The sequence below is a fragment of the Mirounga leonina genome, unplaced genomic scaffold (assembly GCF_011800145.1).
Source record: "Mirounga leonina isolate KUSES-001 unplaced genomic scaffold, KU_Mleo_1.0 Mir_200, whole genome shotgun sequence".
Lineage (NCBI taxonomy): Eukaryota > Metazoa > Chordata > Mammalia > Carnivora > Phocidae > Mirounga > Mirounga leonina.
Genome location: NW_023270503.1, coordinates 14100928 through 14118120, shown reverse-complemented (window position 1 = coordinate 14118120; position 17193 = coordinate 14100928). Strand labels below are relative to the sequence as shown.

General features: G+C 35.8%; 1 protein-coding gene across 4 annotated transcripts in view; it reads right to left on the bottom strand.

The window, feature by feature from the left end:
• Positions 1–17193, bottom strand: part of TRIM37 (tripartite motif containing 37) — a 178125-nt gene that overhangs the window by 77980 nt on the left and 82952 nt on the right. For all 4 annotated transcript variants that reach the window (XM_035026727.1, XM_035026726.1, XM_035026729.1 and 1 more), the window contains 3 exons: positions 14694–14744; positions 13302–13383; positions 5648–5724 (listed from right to left, as the gene is read on the bottom strand). In XM_035026727.1, coding sequence (XP_034882618.1) covers positions 5648–5724; positions 13302–13383; positions 14694–14744 — 210 coding nt within the window. The remainder of the gene's footprint in view (positions 1–5647; positions 5725–13301; positions 13384–14693; positions 14745–17193) is intronic.

Here is a 17193-nt window from a genome sequence, read left to right as displayed (position 1 = left end):
AGGACAAACCTACAGAATGGGAGAAACTACTGTCAAATCCTACAAATCACCTGATAAGGGTTATTTAAGCATTCAAAATATATAAGGAATTCCTATAACTCAACAACAAAAAGGCAAACAACCCCATTTAAAAATGGGAAATAGACTTGAATAGACATTTCTCCAAAGGTATAATAATGGTCAATAAGCACATGAAAAGATGCTCAACTTCACTGACCATTAAGGAAATGCTAATCAAAACCACAATGAAATACCACTTCATACTTACTGGGATATCTCTAAAATATCATTAAAAATGGAAAATCAAGTGTTGGTGAGGATGTGAAGAAATATGAACTCTCATACAGTGCTGGTAGGAACATAGAATTGAATAGCCACTGTGGAAAAGCTTGGCAGTTCCCCAAAAATGTTATAAACACAGAATTACCATAAAACCCACCAATTCCACAACTAGGTATATATTCAAAAGAAACAAAAACATATGTCCATATGACGCCCATACATGAATATTTACAGCAGGATTATTCTTAATAGCCAAAAGTTGGATACAACCCAAATTGCCATCAACAGATGAATGGGTAAACAAATTGAAGTACATACATAAAATGGGATATTATTCAGTCACATAAAGGAATGAAGTTCTGGTATATGCTTTACATGGGTGAACCTTGAAAATACCATGCTAAGTGAATAGAAGCCAAACACAAAAGGTCCTATTGTAGGATCTTTTATATGAAAAATCTAGAATAGGCAAAAACACACAGAGAAAAAAAGGAGAGTTGTAGTTATCTACGTATGGGGGAAGAAAGAAACAGGGAGCGTTTACTTAATGGGTATGGGGTGTTCTGGGGTGATGAAAACATTCTGAAACTACAGAGAGGTGATAGTTGTCTCTGTAAATGTACTAAATGCCACTGAACTATTTATTTTAGAATTGTTAACTGTGTTACATGAATTTCACCTCTAAAAAATTAACTTTTTACTTCTACTTTTAAAATGAGTAGTGAAAAACTTGAAACACATGAGAAACAATCAAGAATACTGAAAATCGGGGGCGCCTGGGTGGCTTGGTCGTTAAGCGTCTGCCTTCGGCTCAGGTCATGATCCCAGGGTCCTGGGATAGAGCCCTACCATCGGGCTCCCTGCTCGGCAGGAATCCTGCTTCTCCCTCTCCTACTCCCCCTGCTTGTGTTCCCTCTCTTGCTGTCTCTCTCAAAATAAATAAATATTTAAAAATAAAAAATAAAAAAAATAAAGTGTTTCTTGTGGGCAACGTACACTTAAGTTTTGCTTTTTTAGCCAATCTGACAATCTCTACCTTTTAACTGGGTGTTAGACCATTTACATGAATGCACTTTGGTATTCGTCCTATCTGTTCATTACCTGCTAACTTTTTCTGTCTTCTTTTAAGTAGTTGTTTGTAATTCCATTTTATCCCTTTTGCTTTATTAGCTATATGTCTGTCATTTTAGTAGTGGCTTTATAGTTTATGGTTGCTATTACCCCCTACCCGAAGATACTCACATCCTAATCCCTGGAATGTGTGACTGTTACTTTTTATAGCAAAAAATGGGAGCATACAGCTATGATTAAGCTAAGGATCTTCAGATAAGGGAACCATCCTAGATAATCCATGTAGACCCTAAATGTAATTATGAGAGTCATTTTTAAGAGGAAAGCAGAGAAAGATTTGACAAAAAAAAAAAAGACAAGGCAGTGTGATCGAAGGCAGAAATAGATAGGAGTGATGTAGTCACAAAGCCAAGGAATGCTGGCAGCCCCAGAAACTAAGAGTCAAGGAATGGATTTTCCCCTAGTGCCTCTGGAGCTAGTACAACCCTACTGAAAACCTCATTTGGGGCTAACAATAGTTTTTGGATTTCTGGCCTCTAGAAGTATGAGGGAAGACAATTTCTATTATTTTAAGTTGCCACGTTTGCACTTACTATACAGCAGTATATATCTTTAAATCATCAGAGTCTAGCTTTGTTACTGTATCACTTCACATACAGTGTCAGAATCTTCTATTTCCATGCTTTACCCTTTTGGCCTTTACACTTTTGTTGTCAGATACTTTACTTCTATATATATTTTATAAATTCCAAAATACAATGTTATCATTGTTTAAACAGCCAATTATCATTTAAAGTTATTTACATAATGGACAAATTTTTTAAATTTACCCATGCAATTTCCATTTCTGGTACTCTTCATTCCTTTGTTTAGATTCTGAAGTCCGACTGGTATTATTTTTCCTTTTATCTGAAGCATGTACTTTATCACATAGTCCAGATGTGAAAATACCTTTTTTTTTTTTTAAGATTTTATTTATTTATTTGACAGAGACAGCGAGAGCAGGAACACAAGCAAGGGGAGTGGGAGAGGGAGAAGCAGGCTTCCCGCTGAATACCTTTATTTTTTAAAAGATATTTTTGCTGAATACAGAATTCTAGGTTGAGATTTTTTCTTTAATCTTTTCAAGATGTTGCTCTATCATTTCACTTGTATTGTTTCCAGTGAGAAATCAGATTTCATCCTTATCTTTGTGCCTCTATTAATTTTTTTCACTGCCAATTTAAGATTTCCTGTTTATCTTTGGTTTTGAGCAGTTTGATTATGATGTGCTTTGGTGTTTTCGTCATGTTTGACATGCCTGTAGTTGATTGCACTTCCTGGATCTGTGTTTCAACTTTTCATCAAGTTTGGGAAACTTTCACCATTCTTTTTCTTCCCATCCCCTTGTTTGAGGACTCTAGTTATCTACACATTAAGCTGCTTTAAGATGTTCTACTGTTTTAAAATTCATTTTTGTTTCATTTTGGACAGTTTATATTGCTATGCCTTCAAGTTCATTAATCTTTTCTTTTGCAATAACTAATCTATGGTTCATGTCACCCAGTGTACTTTTTATCTCAAATATTTTCAAGAATTTCAATTTGAGGGGTGCCTGGGTGGCTCAGTTGTCAAGTGTCTGCCTTCGGCTTGGGTCATGATCCTGGAGTCCTGGGACCGAGCCCCACGTCAGGCTCCCCGCTCAGCAGGAAGCCTGCTTCTCCCTCTCCCACTCTCCCTACTTGTATTCCCTCTCACTGTCTGTCAAATAAAAAAAATCTTAAAAAAAAGTTCAATTTGAGTCTTTTACATCTTTCATATCTCTACTCAACTTTTGAAAAAATGGAATAATTATAATAATTGTCTTAAATGTCTTTCTCTCCTAAGAATACAGTTGTCTTTTTTTAAGCCATACAGAGATTTCAAAAAATGCAAAACAAGTTTTCTCATCAATTATTTTGGTTTAGAAAGTTATTCAATAAACTTTTATGTTAATATGAACTAATTATTATTAATATGAACTAATAAAAACTTAATTTGCTTTAATTTCTAATTCAGAAAGCATCAGTAGAAATAATCCAAATAAAGAAAAATAGTTCTTGCTCAATTTAGATGGATTATACTCCCATTATGTTTTCCTGCCTCTTTACATGTCAACTAATCCTTGACTGAACACCAGATATTGTAAATTTGACTTTGATGGGTGCTGGTATTTTGTGACCTTATAAATATTCTTGAGCTTTGTTCTGGGATGCAGTTTAGTTATTGGAAACAATCTGATTCTTTCCAGTCTTGCTTTTATCTGTTAGGTGGATTGGGAGCACTGTTCAGTCTAGGACTATTTGTTCTCTACTACTGAAGCAAAAATTTCCCGAACACTTTACTTAGTGCCCCATGAATTATCAGCTTCTCCACTATAGTGGTGAGAACAGACACAGTTACTGCCCCTTATGAACAACAGGCACCACTCCCTCTAATCTTTCAGATAGTTCTTTCCCCAACCTCAGGTAATTTCCTCACAAATGTGCCCTTATCAATACTTACGGGAGCCCTCTACAGATCTCTGAAGTTCTCTGTGCAGCTCTTCCCTTTCTGGAATTCTATCTAATACATTCTGGCTGCACTGGTCTTCCTGGACATTCAGCCCTATCTCCTCAAACTCAGGGAGTCTGTCAGACTCTAACTCAGTTCTCCCTCCCCAAGTTATAGCCTGAAAACTCCCTCAAGGCTGTAAGCTCAGGCAATCATACAGCTTGTCTATTTCTCATCTCTAAGGGATTGCTTCCATTTGTTGCCTCATGTCCAATGTCTAGAAAATGTTGTTTTTCTTCTTTTTTCGGTTGTTGCAGAAGAAAGGGTTATCACCCTATTACTCCATTATAGCTAGAAACAGACATCTCATGCCAAACTAACAAATTTCAGTGCAATAGAGTAAAATAAAATTCACTGACATGGCTCTAGATTCCACATTACAAATTATATTTAACGAATACAACTTGTTCAACTTTGGTGTAGTATCAAAATAATGAACAATTATCTAAAACTGTTTTTCTAAATGTTCCTCCTTAACAGAAAGTAGATTATAACAGTTGCCAAGAACTGGGGGTAAGGGGAATGGGAAGTAACTGCTAATGGGTTTCTTCATGGGGTGATGAAAATGTTCTGAAATTAAGTATCAGTGTTAGTTAAAGCACTGAATATACTAAAATCTACTGAATTGTACACTTATTTATAAGGTCAGTTTTACGGTACATGAATTGTACCTCATCAAAAAACCACTTTTCCCAACTACCCATGATAATTAAAATCTGTGAGGCCAGATTTTAAACATATACTTCGACCAAAACAAGTTATAGCAACAAAATGAATATAGAGGCCACTGTTAGAATCCAGTTGTCTTTTTTTTTTTTTTTTAAAGATTTTATTTATTTATTTGACAGAGACACAGCAAGAGAGGGAACACAAGCAAGGGGTGTGGGAGAGGGAGAAGCAGGCTTCCCGCTGAGCAGGGAGCTGGATATGGGGCTCGATCCCAGGACCCCGGGATCATGATCTGAGCCGAAGGCAGACGCTTAACAACTGAGCCACCAAGGTGCCCCTCCAGTTGTCTTTTTTAAAGCCATAAATTAAGAGATTTCAAAAAAATGCAAAACAAGTTTCCTTACCAAATATTATTTTGCTTTAGAAAAAAAGGTAACTTCCACAAAAATGTTATTCATGTTAGTATACAATAGGTTTATTATTTATTTATTTATTTTTTAAAGATTTTATTTATTTGACAGAGACAGAGACAGCGAGAGCAGGAACACAAGCAGGGGGAGAGGGAGAAGCAGACTCCCCGCCAAGCAGGGAGCCCGATGCGGAACTCGATCCCAGGACCCTGGGACCATGACCTGAGCCGAAGGCAGTCGCTTAACCAACTGAGCCACCCAGGTGCCCTAGGTTTATTATTTTTAAGTGAACTTACAAAAGTTTTTAAAGTTAAAAAAATTTTTTTGTCTCAGTTTTTTTTTTTAAAGATTTTATTTATTTATTTGACAGTCTCAGTTTTAATTTCTAACTCAGAAAATATCAACAGATATAACCCATATTAAAAAACTCTTTGGTGTTTGCAATAAAATTTAAGAGTATAACATCCTGAGGCCATATAGTTTGAGAACTGCCACTCTGTCCCTCCATAGTATGCCAGGGGTTCCATACTAGCACATATCTTAACAGACATAACAATATAGTAATTAACAATAGTTAATAAGAAATCCTGAGAGAAATGTATGTAAAGACACACTAATGTTTGTTATTTAATTGCATGTCTTACTTGGAAGTTTCAGGTAAGCCAGCTGACAGTTCCAGAAACACAGATAAGTAGTAACCACGAACAACTCCATTTCCATCCTTAAAAAAAGGAAAAAGAGTCAATTATACTTCAATAACTAAAAAAAGAGATGTTACACAAATACAAACGCTAGATCAACTTAAATGTAAAAAATTAAGCCACAACCAAACACAGATTAATCTCTCATATTTGGATTGGGAAATACTTCTAAGTTTAAAAGCAGAGATAATAAAAAGACCAACAGATTTAAGTCTGTAACAATTTAAATCTCTTGTACATTAAAAAAAAAAAACAAAAAAACAAGAAAATATTAAGACATTCAAACCAAGGAAAATGTCAAGAAGTGTGATAAGAGTTAAGAGTTCTAACATATACAAAACTCTTAAATACCAGCCTCCAAGAAAAATGAAAATACCAAAGAAAAATACAAAAAAAACCCCAAAAAAACAAACTCTACTAGGTATGAGACAAAAAAAATATATATATATATTTAAGACCAAAAAGAATAAAACAGAAAAAAGTAACACTTGATGTTGAAAGTAATTAAATATAATTTCTATATAATGTCTATATGTTAGGATTCCATATAAAAGTCTGTCTGAAAATTCTTAATCTTAGGAAACAAACAGGGTTGTTGGAGTGGGGGGTGGGGTGGGAGGGATGGGGTGACTGGGTGATAGACACTGGGGAGGGTATGTGCTCTGGTAAGCGCTGTGAATTGTGCAAGACTGTTGAATCTCAGATCTGTACCTCTGAAACAAATAATGCAATATATGTTAAGAAAAAAAAAAAGAAGATAGCAGGAGGGGAAGAATGAAGGGGGGGAAATCGGAGGGGGAGATGAACCATGAGAGACGATGGGACTCTGAAAAACAAACTGAGGGTTCTAGAGGGGAGGCGGGTGGGAGGATGGGTTAGCCTGGTGATGGGTATTAAGGAGGGCACGTTCTGCATGGAGCACTGGGTGTTATGCACAAACAATGAATCATAGAACACTACATCTAAAACTAATGATGTAATGTATGGTGATTAACATAACAATAAAAATTAAAAAAAAAAAGTCTGTCTGAAGATTAAGAAGTTGTGTAAATTTCTGTTACAGAGATGTTTAGAAAGATACTAACTCCCCTCTCTAATTCTCCAGTACTTTGCTCTTATGCCTACCTTTTTAAATGACTATCATCACTGTAACTACATATATAAACATGTTTCCCCAACCAGACTATGAGGACTGAGGGAAGGTTTCTCATTATTCATCTCTAGTGTCTACTGGGATATGAACACAGAGGAGTACAAGTACTTATTAACCCCTTCATTTCTAGGCTGCTTTGCTCCAAAAAGTCCTAAGGAAGTTTTCAGGGTTAGACAAGGTGATTGTTCAATAAACACTAAATAATAAACGAATCAGGTAAGTGAAAAAAGTCAGAAGCAAAAAATTATATATTGTATGATCCCATTATATGAAATTCTGGAAAAGCAAAACTATAGTGACAAAAACAGATCAATGGTTGCAGAGGTGCTGGGAAGGGAGAAAAAGGATTAGTTTAAAAGACGAATTAGATAACATTTGGGAGTAATAAAAATCATGACTGTGGTAATCATCATATGACTATATATATTTGTCAAAACTTGCCAAAATTAGTAAATTTTATTGAATATAAATTATATCACAAATTACACTCATTTTAAAAATCAATTTTAAAAAGTTGTTATAATTTGGGGCACCTGCGTGGCTCAGTCAGTTCAGCATCTGACTTTTGATCTCAGCTCAGGTCTCTCAGGGTTGTGAGTTTCAAGCCCCGCACTGGGCTCCACCAAGGTGTGGAGCCTACTTAAAAAATAAATAAATAAATAAAAATTTAAAAATTAAAAAATAAAATTCAATAATCCTTGTTCACATGGCTGGATTTTTTTCTTCTTCTAAATTATGCTACTAGAACAACTTCCCTGGAATAAACTAATAAATAATAAAAAGGAATAAATATTTTTTACTTCTGATCTTTACCAGCTAACATAAATTTCTTTTTGATTTTACTTTTATCATAATTTTAAGGAAAATGTTTTAATAGCTTACGTACGTGCCAGCTACACCTCTAACAAAATACTAGCTTTAAGATTTTTCAAAAGGTAGAGGATTCTATTTTTTTAGATTTTATTTGTGAGAGAGAGAGAGAGAGAGAGCCTGCGCACACACAAGCAGGGGGAGCAGCAAGCTCCCTGCTGAGCAAGGAGCCCGATGCGGGCCTCGATCTCAGGACCCTGGGATCATGACCTGAGCTGAATGCAGACGCTTAACCAACTGAGCCACCCAGGCATCCCAAAAGACAGAGGATTCTAGAAAGATTGCAGCAATGGCAACATAATTTATGCAACTCTCTAAATCCAAACAGAAAACAAACAAAAATAATTGGACAGAAAACACAAAAGCTCACAAAAAACATTTACAACAAAACTAGATGACAGATTATCTCCACAACCCCCAAAATACAAGCAGATAAAGATTATCAATTACAACCATTAAGACCTGTATGACATAAACATCTGCATGGGAGAAAAGACAGGGAAGCTATGGGGCATCTAATGAACCAGGTAACAGAGAAACCACAAAATGGCAAAGAGCCACTGAAAAGCCTCACAAACCAAATACAATAGCTGAAAATGGAATGAGCTGCTCAGTGGATTACCAATGGAGTACAAGGGAACCTTACATTAAAAACTCTGAGAATTAAATGCAGTCAGGTCACTCTAAACTCTTGTAAATGAATATAGAGGGCCTTTCAAGACAGGCCCTAACATTACAAAGAAAGTGCGAGAAGTGAAATAAAAAGTAAATAGCAGAGAAATAATAAAAACAAAGGAAGGAGAAGGGCAGAGCTAGGACATCTCTCAGAAAGCAAGGCATCATATTTATTTTTGATTGCCTTATCGCCCACTGGATATCGCCATGCAAATGAAATTGGATCCCTACTTTATGTTCAAAAATTAAGTAAAAATGGATCAAAGATCTAACTATAAGTCCTAAAATTACAAAACTTCTTAAGAAAAACATAGAAGAAAAGCTTCATGACATTAAATTTGGTAAGGATTTCCTGGCTATGAAACCAAAAGCAAAACAAATTGAACTACACCAAAATTTAAAACTTCTGTGCATCAAAGGTTAAAAGAATTAAAAAGGAACCTACAGAATGGGAGAAAATGTGTGTAAAACATATATCTAACAAGGGGTCAATATCCAGAATGTATAAAGAAATTCTACAACTGAACAACAACTAAATTTTCAAATGGGCAAAGGACTTGAGTAGACATTTTTCTGAACAAGATATACAAATGGTCAACAAGCATATGAAAAGATGCTCAATATTAGTAATCAATAGGAAAGCACAAATCAAAACCAAACTATTACCTCATGCCCATCAGAATGGTTACTATCAAAGAAACAGAAAACAAGTATTGACAAATACCGGGAGAAATTGGAACCCTTGTGCACTGTTGAGAGTGTTCATCAAAAAAATTAAAAACAGAATTATCATTTGATCTAATTCCACTTCTGGGTATACAGCCAGAAGAACTGAAAGCAGGATCTTGAAAAGATATTTGCACACCCCTGTCCACAGCAGCACTATTCACTATAGCCAAGAGGCAGAAGCAACCCGAAGTGTCAATCAACAGATGAATGAATAGAGACACCTGGGTGGCTCAGTAGGTTAAGCGTCTGCCTTTGGCTCAGGCCATGATCCCAGGGTCCTGAGATGGAGTCCCACATCAGGCTCCTCGCTCAGCAGGAAGCCTGCTTCTCCCTCTGCCTGCCACTTCCCCTGCTTGTGCTCTCTCTCTCTCTGACAAATAAAATCTTAAAACAAACAGATAAATGCATAAACAAAGTGTAGTACATACACTGGAATGTTTTTCAGCTTTAAAAAGAGAATTCTCACACATGCTATAAAGTAGATGAACTTTGAGGGGATTATGTAAGTAGCCAACCACAGAAAGACAAATAGTGTAGGATTCCACATATATGGAATCTCTAGAGCAGTCAAATTCACTGAAACAAAAAGCAGAGTGGTGGTTATCGAAGACTGAGTGGAGGGACAAATGCGGAATTATCGTTTATTGAGCAGAGTGCTTCAGTTTTGAAAGATGAAAAAGTTCTGGAGACTGGATGCACAACAATGTGAATATACTTAACAATACTACATGTACACCTAGAAATGATTAAAGGGAAAAAAAATATGATATGAAAAAAGAACACAAACCAGAATTAGAAAAACTCAGAAATGAGGTGATAGAACTAAGAATTAGAAATAAAAGATTATTTAAGAAATAAAGACTGAACTAAAAGAAACAGGAGAGCAAGTAAGCAGAAAAGTTTTTATCTTAAATAAGTGAACAACGGAAAATTTTTCAAATAGAAAATTTCGAAAATTTCAAAAAGAAATAAAGAGCTAGGAAGATTAGAGAGAAAGCAATACTGAAGACAGGAAAAGATTCAAAATACAGAGAATACAACAAGTCCCAAGAACGAAAACCAAAGAAAGGAACATAATAAATACTTAAAACTGTAATTAAGGAGGGAAAAAAAAAGATCTAAATCTACATACTCAAAGGGCTTACCATGTAATAATGACCCAAAACAACTAAAACATATAATAGTAAATTACTAGACTTAAACAAAAGATTATTTGGGCACCTAGACAATATTATGGAATGCCTTTTAAGGATTAGTTTATAATCAGACTTTACCTATAGAAAATTGAATTACATATTTGAGATACCCAATGACAGAAAACATAAACTAAGGATTTTATATCCAGCAATACTGGCTCTAGAGTGAACAGTTAAAACACAAACTGTTTTCAAAACATAAAAACTCAGAGAACAAGATTTGGACATCAAAACTCCTATCTAATGTGGCAAAAGTGGGGGAACAAGGGAGTATAAACACAAAAAAATTTTTAAGCAGTTCTCTGTAATCAAATTGATGGTAGAATTAAGAGTTCCTATCCTGAGATATTTGTGTCCATAAGGTAAAATAAAGCAAATGAGTGACTGATCATGAGATATTCTATTATTTCCAAAGGATTCAAGAAGTAGGATTCCTAGAATGGAAGGAGACATGGTGTAATATGAAAAGATTAAGTAAAAAACACTCTATAGTCCTGAATTTAAACTGTAAATGTGAGCACTGACTCAAGGGCTATTTTATCTTTAAAAAATACATACATGTATCCCAAAAAAACCCCCAATATTCAATTACTTAGCAATTTTAAAGTGTTCAAATATTTTTTCTCTGCTGAGATCCCTGGAGCTTATCCAATTCAATTTTATCCATACTCCCATCCAGTTTTTCTCTAACTATACTCTTTCTATACAAAAAAAAAACCCCTATAATGTACATGGCTAATAATGAACTCTAACGTAAACTAGGACTCTGGGTAATAATACGTCAATATAAGTTCATCAACTATAACATATGTACCACTCCAGTGTAAGCTATGTTGATAATGGGGAAGGATGTAGGGCCAGGGGGCATATGGAATTCTCTGTACTTACCACTCAATTTTGATGTTTAACTTAAAACTGCTCTAAAAAATAAAGTCTATTAAATAAATTTTAAATAAATAAATAAATGCAGATTTCCCCCTTTACAAATACCCATATGCATTTATCTATGTATTTCCTACCTCTGTTCACTAAGGAGGCCTAGAAACTGTGACCAACTTGGTAGAAATAAGCATCCCTATCAGTCTGGTCTTGAAATACCATTTCCCCACTAACAGGAATCAGGGCTCTTTGAATAAAATGGCCAATTTCAGATATGGAGTAGGAAATGGACAAGATGGCTAGAATATCTTGCCATGGAAGAGAACAAGAAAGGTAACTACTAGAGTCACTGCTAGGGACTTTTAGGGTCAAAGTGACAAAGAAGCCAACTTAAGGAGATTATACATATATAAATCTATGAGTTCATAATGACATTTATTGATCACGTCCAGAAAATAACAGGGAAAACTGGTAAATAACAGGAACAAATCCTGTTTCTTCTTTATGAATAGTGGGTAGCCAAATAATTGATAATGGGAAGAATCTCTTAGAAACATATCTCTATAAAAGTACTGCAATTAATGAAAAACAATAAAATGAGAATATCACTATTTTACAACTCCCAGTGAATTAAGATGTAGGCAATGAGCACTGATAGCAGCCAATATCACAAAAAGAGATGCAACTAGATATGATGTGATAAAAGAAGACAATACTGCTTATACCCTTGCCACCAGAATCAACTATACATCTCATCATGCCATTACATCCAGCTGCCAATTTACAGGAAATACGTAGGTCAAAAAAACATACTGAAATGCACCATGAGTATGTAATCAGCATACATGTATTTTTTATAGCTTTCCGTATCTATATTTTATTTTTATTTAAAAAATGATTTTAGGGCGCCTGGGTGGCTCAGTTGGTTTAAGCAGCTGCCTTCAGCTCAGGTCATGATCTCACAGTCCTGGGATTGAGCCCCATATATTGGGCTCCCTGCTCAGCAGGGAGTCTGCTTCTCCCTCTGTCCTTCTCCCTGTTCGTTCTCTCTCTCAAATAAACTAAAATCTTTAAAAAAATAAATAAAAAATAAAAATAAAAGGGGCGCCTGGGTGGCTCAGTCGTTAAGTGTCTGCCTTCACCTTAGGTCACGATCCCAGGGTCCTGGGATCGAGCCCCGCATTGAGCTCCCTGCTCCGTGGGAAGCCTGCTTCTTCTCTCTCTCCCACCCCCCCTGCTTGTATTCCCTCTCTCACTGTGTCTCTCTCTGTCAAATAAATTAATAAAGTCTTTTAAAAAATAAAATAAAATAGAAATAAAATAAGAATAAAAAATGATTTTTAAATAATTTTAGGGCGCCTGGGTGGCTCAGTCGTTAAGCGTCTGCCTTCGGCTCAGGTCATGATCCCAGGGTCCTGGGATCGAGTCCCACATCAGGCTCCCTGCTCTGCGGGAAGCCTGCTTCTCCCTCTCCCACTCCCCCTGCTTGTGTTCCTGCTCTCGCTATGTCTCTCTCTGTCAAAAAAATAAATAAAATCTTAAAAAAAAAAAGAATTTTAAACATTTCTTCTAAAGATAAATATCTTCTTAGAAGCGAGAAAATTCACCAAGGTCAAGGTTCATACTGTTCACACTGAACTCATTTTTTTGGTACACTTAGTAATATACCCTATAAAAAACCATAATATTGTCATTACTTTAGTTCTTTACTCCACTAAAAAAGTGAACCAGGGAGCATCTCTCTGTTACATGGAATGCTGCCTTATTCATGAATTGCTTAATAAAACCACGGAAATTTTCAAATAAAAAAAAGAAGTGGGGGCACCTGGGTGGCTCAGTCAGTTAAGCATCTGACTCTTAATTTTGGCTTATGGTTATGATCTCAGAGTCATGAGACTGAGCCCCATGAAGGACTCTGCACTGAGTATGGAGCCTGCTTGAGATTTTCTCTCTGCCTCTGCCCCTCTACACGCTGCTCGCTCTCTGCCTCGCTCTCTCTCTCAAAAAAAAAAAAAAAAAAAGTGAACCAGTATGCTACAGAACCCTGAAAGAAAGACCTTGGTTTCAAAATTTATTAGAAACATTAAAAACTTACTGGGTAAACTTTTAGCCTCCAACAAAGTCCTGAAACTTGAAGAGGTGGACTGTAAACAGGGTCTGCTCTCTGACGCAAAGTGCTGAAGTAAAAGAAAACCAACCAAATTCCAAGATCAAAACTGTTGTGAAATAGCAACAGGCAAAATCAAACTCCAAGCACTTTATTTGTTACTTATTTGCAGTCCTAAACAAGTAAATGAAGATGACTGAACAAATCAAGATTCTACTGTATAAATTTAAATATACTTACATTCTGAAACAAGAGAAAATGTAACGATACTGAAATATTCAGCAGTATCTTTTCACTTTCAGGTTTAAAAAAAAACCCTCAAAACTGCGACATTCAAGGGGCACCTGGGTGGCTCAGTCAGTTAAGCATCTGACTTTGGCTCAGATCATGATTTCAGGGTCCTGAGATTGAGCCCCATTTTGGGCTCCATGCACAGCTGGGAGTCTGCTTGTCCCTCCCACCTGGCTTTGTGCACACACGTGCATATGCGTGCTAATAAAATCTTTTTTAAAAAACCACAAAACTGTGACATCCAAGGGAAAAGGAAAATATAAAAATAAGACTAAGTGTCCTGAATTTAATTACCACCTCAACAAGCAGTCTTTCACCATAAAAGAAGAAAATAATGTTTCTTCCTCACATCCTGTAGTACAATTCTTTTTTTAATATGGAAAAACTTAAAAAATGTGCTAAATCTTAATATATGTGGGGATATCCTCAGAAAGTTTATATTTTAACCACAAAATTATCCCATAAAAAAAGACAAATGGGAAGGGGTATAAATTTTCACAGTTTGGCCTTCTATCGATGGTTATCAACTCCTGGAATTTCTCTCCCCAAGGAAAGGCCTTTTATTTTGTGATTCTCCATTTCCAAACTGTCACTGAAGACAAGTTCCTTAAGACCTCTGTGTTTTAAGATCCTTGCTTCTAATCTTAGAGAAAAAGCAGTAAAAGCTAACAAAATAACATGCAAGTTACTAAGCCTACAAATTTCTTACAATTATGTCCTCTCATCCAGAATTTCTCACTTTTAGCTAAGATAAATGGACTCAAATGGACTTCTTCCCACTCTTATTTCTGAGGATAGGTGGCAGGTGTCAACGACCTTAATAATCCCCGTCACCCCTCCTTAGCAAAGGCTAAGTGGACCCTCTTCTTTAAAAAAATGGTTCCTTTTCCCAGACTAGAGAAGCAACCTGCCCTGAAGATATAATACAACTCAGACAAATGACCTATATGTTTCTAATATTAAACTTGTTTCTTCTAAGATTACATACTGAGTAACCCAGTTCATTAGGTCTGTATCCTACCCGGGAATGATACCTTCCTGGCTCTTATGCATACATACAGAAAACCTCAGTTGTCAAAAAACTCTTACCTGAAATTCTCTAAAACAAAAGTTGCTGTATCATAAGATGGTACTAATTCACTAAAAAGAAGCAAAAGGCAAAAAAATTATTTGGCTTATTAAGTTTAAACTTTCATTTAGTTAAAAACCAAAGTTAAGTCCCTCGGTAATATCTTAAAAATGCCGTTAAAACTAAGTCTCTAAGAAATATTTTTAAATCCTTACTAAAGTAAACATTAAATCAAATGAATCCATAAACCATCAAAAGGTGACATCAAAAGTTCACAATTAGAGACCCAACAAATACTTTATAAAATAGCTGGGGTTTTTTTAGAGGCAATATATGATTAAGTATTAAAATAAACATAAGAGACTTTCAAAAGTACTCATGGAAACAGGAAAAGGAAGAAATGGGTGCTTAGGCTGGGAACCTAAAATACGAAACAAATATAAACAGGTTTAATAAAGTCAAAAGAAACAGCAAAAGCATCACAATAAATCTCCAAACTTCCTTCTCTAGAACAAATTATGAGGAATATTGACATTCTTAAATACTTTAAATTCTCAACTACTAGCAAATAAATCTATATCATTTTATAGAATAAAAATACATAATCACGTGGGGGCAAACAGAGTGGATGAACACATTAACAGTTTCTTGGCAAGGCAAGATTACTGCAGGCAACTCTAGTTCCATACAGTCTTCTCCAAAGGGAACTGAACTATATATATAACACAACCACAGGATATACCCTTAGATCATGTGAACAGTCTGTAGCGTTGTCATTCAAACACCTCAAAAGTTAGAGTCAGTAAAACATTTTGGTAAAGATAAACATTTATGATAAAAACATGATAAATACCATCATAGACAGTATTATAATATACAGTACTTATATTTAATAAATAAAATTATAAATTTACCAAAAAGATATACTGCAAGCCATTTCACTACATTCTCAGATATATCTTCTAAAGTTCAATTCATGAAAATTTGTTATTACCAAAATAAGATATAAGATAACATCCACAGCATTTTCATTTTGATGGTCCCTAAAGAAGTTAGTGATTTGCCAGTGAAAATACAGCATAGATTTAAAAATATATGATGGGGGGGGGGGCGCCTGGATGTCTCAGTCAGTTGAGCATTTGGCCCTTGATTTCAGCTCAAGTCATGATCTCAGGGTCGTGAGACTGAGCCCTGCGTCGGGCTCTGCACTGGATGTGGAGTCTGCTTGAAATCCTCTCTCCCTTTGCCCACCTCCCTGGTCCTGCGAGCGTACTCTCTCCAAAATAAATAAATCTTTAAAAAATATATATTATTTTGGGCGCCTGGGTGGCTCAGTTGGTTAAGCGACTGCCTTCGGCTCAGGTCATGATCCTGGAGTCCCGGGATCGAGTCCCGCATCGGGCTCCCTGCTCGGCAGGGAGTCTGCTTCTCCCTCTGACCCTCCTCCCTCTCATGCTCTCTGTATCTCATTCTCTCTGTCTCAAATAAATAAAATCTTTAAAAATATATATATATATTATTTTTTATTTTATGGTAACTATGTACAGATAAATAGCTCGTTATCTTTTTCATAGTAACTAGATGAAGTTTGCCCTGCAAGAGTTAACTATATAGCTACTATCTTATTATTAAGCACCCCAACCATATCCCTAGGCAGCTGTTTCCTTTTCTTAGAAGACTCACATTCCTCATTCCCAGATGTTTGCCTGGTTAATCTTTACTATTCCTTATTAGTCACAGACCACTACTGGAGGTCTGCTGTAACTTCTCTCCATTATATGCTCTCCTCACACTCAATATAAACAAACCCCAATTAGTAGGGCCAATGTAATTAGTACCTAGGAAGCCTACCTGGAACCACAAACCTAATCAGAGATCCAAGGAAGTCTCCCCAGGATAATTTTCAAATTTGGTCAAGTCATGATATGCTTTTGGCTATAATTTCATGCAACTTCCAATCACACCAGTGTTGGTCAGTTCTCTCACCAAATTCATAGCATCTTTAACAATGTTTTTTTCCACCATATCCTTAATATCCAGCATGATACATTTCCTTTGTTGTTGTTTTTGCTGTAAGACCAGACTACTGTTGTCATATTTTTATCAGTCATTAAGGGTCAAAAGGGTCTACCAAAACACAAAATAAGTAGAAGGAAATGACATGTTTAACTCAGAACAGCAGGGTGGAAAGCTTAGGAGCTAAAGGACTAGAATAGATTGCTAAAGCTCACTAACCAAGAGAGCATAGTACATCTGCCCTAGCTCTCACTTGCTGAGAAGAAAATCACATTCAGAGCACAGAAAACATCTACCAACCGTAGGGTATTGTGATATACTACATATGTATAATTTTTAGGGAAACTTTTTGAAAAATAACATCATTAACAAATTAGTGCTATGGGGCAGCATTAAGCAGGACGCATTATATAGGTGACTTGAACAACATGGGTTTGAATTGTATAGGCTCACTGATTTGTGGATATTTTTCATACAGTGCAGCAAATGTATTTTCTCTTACGT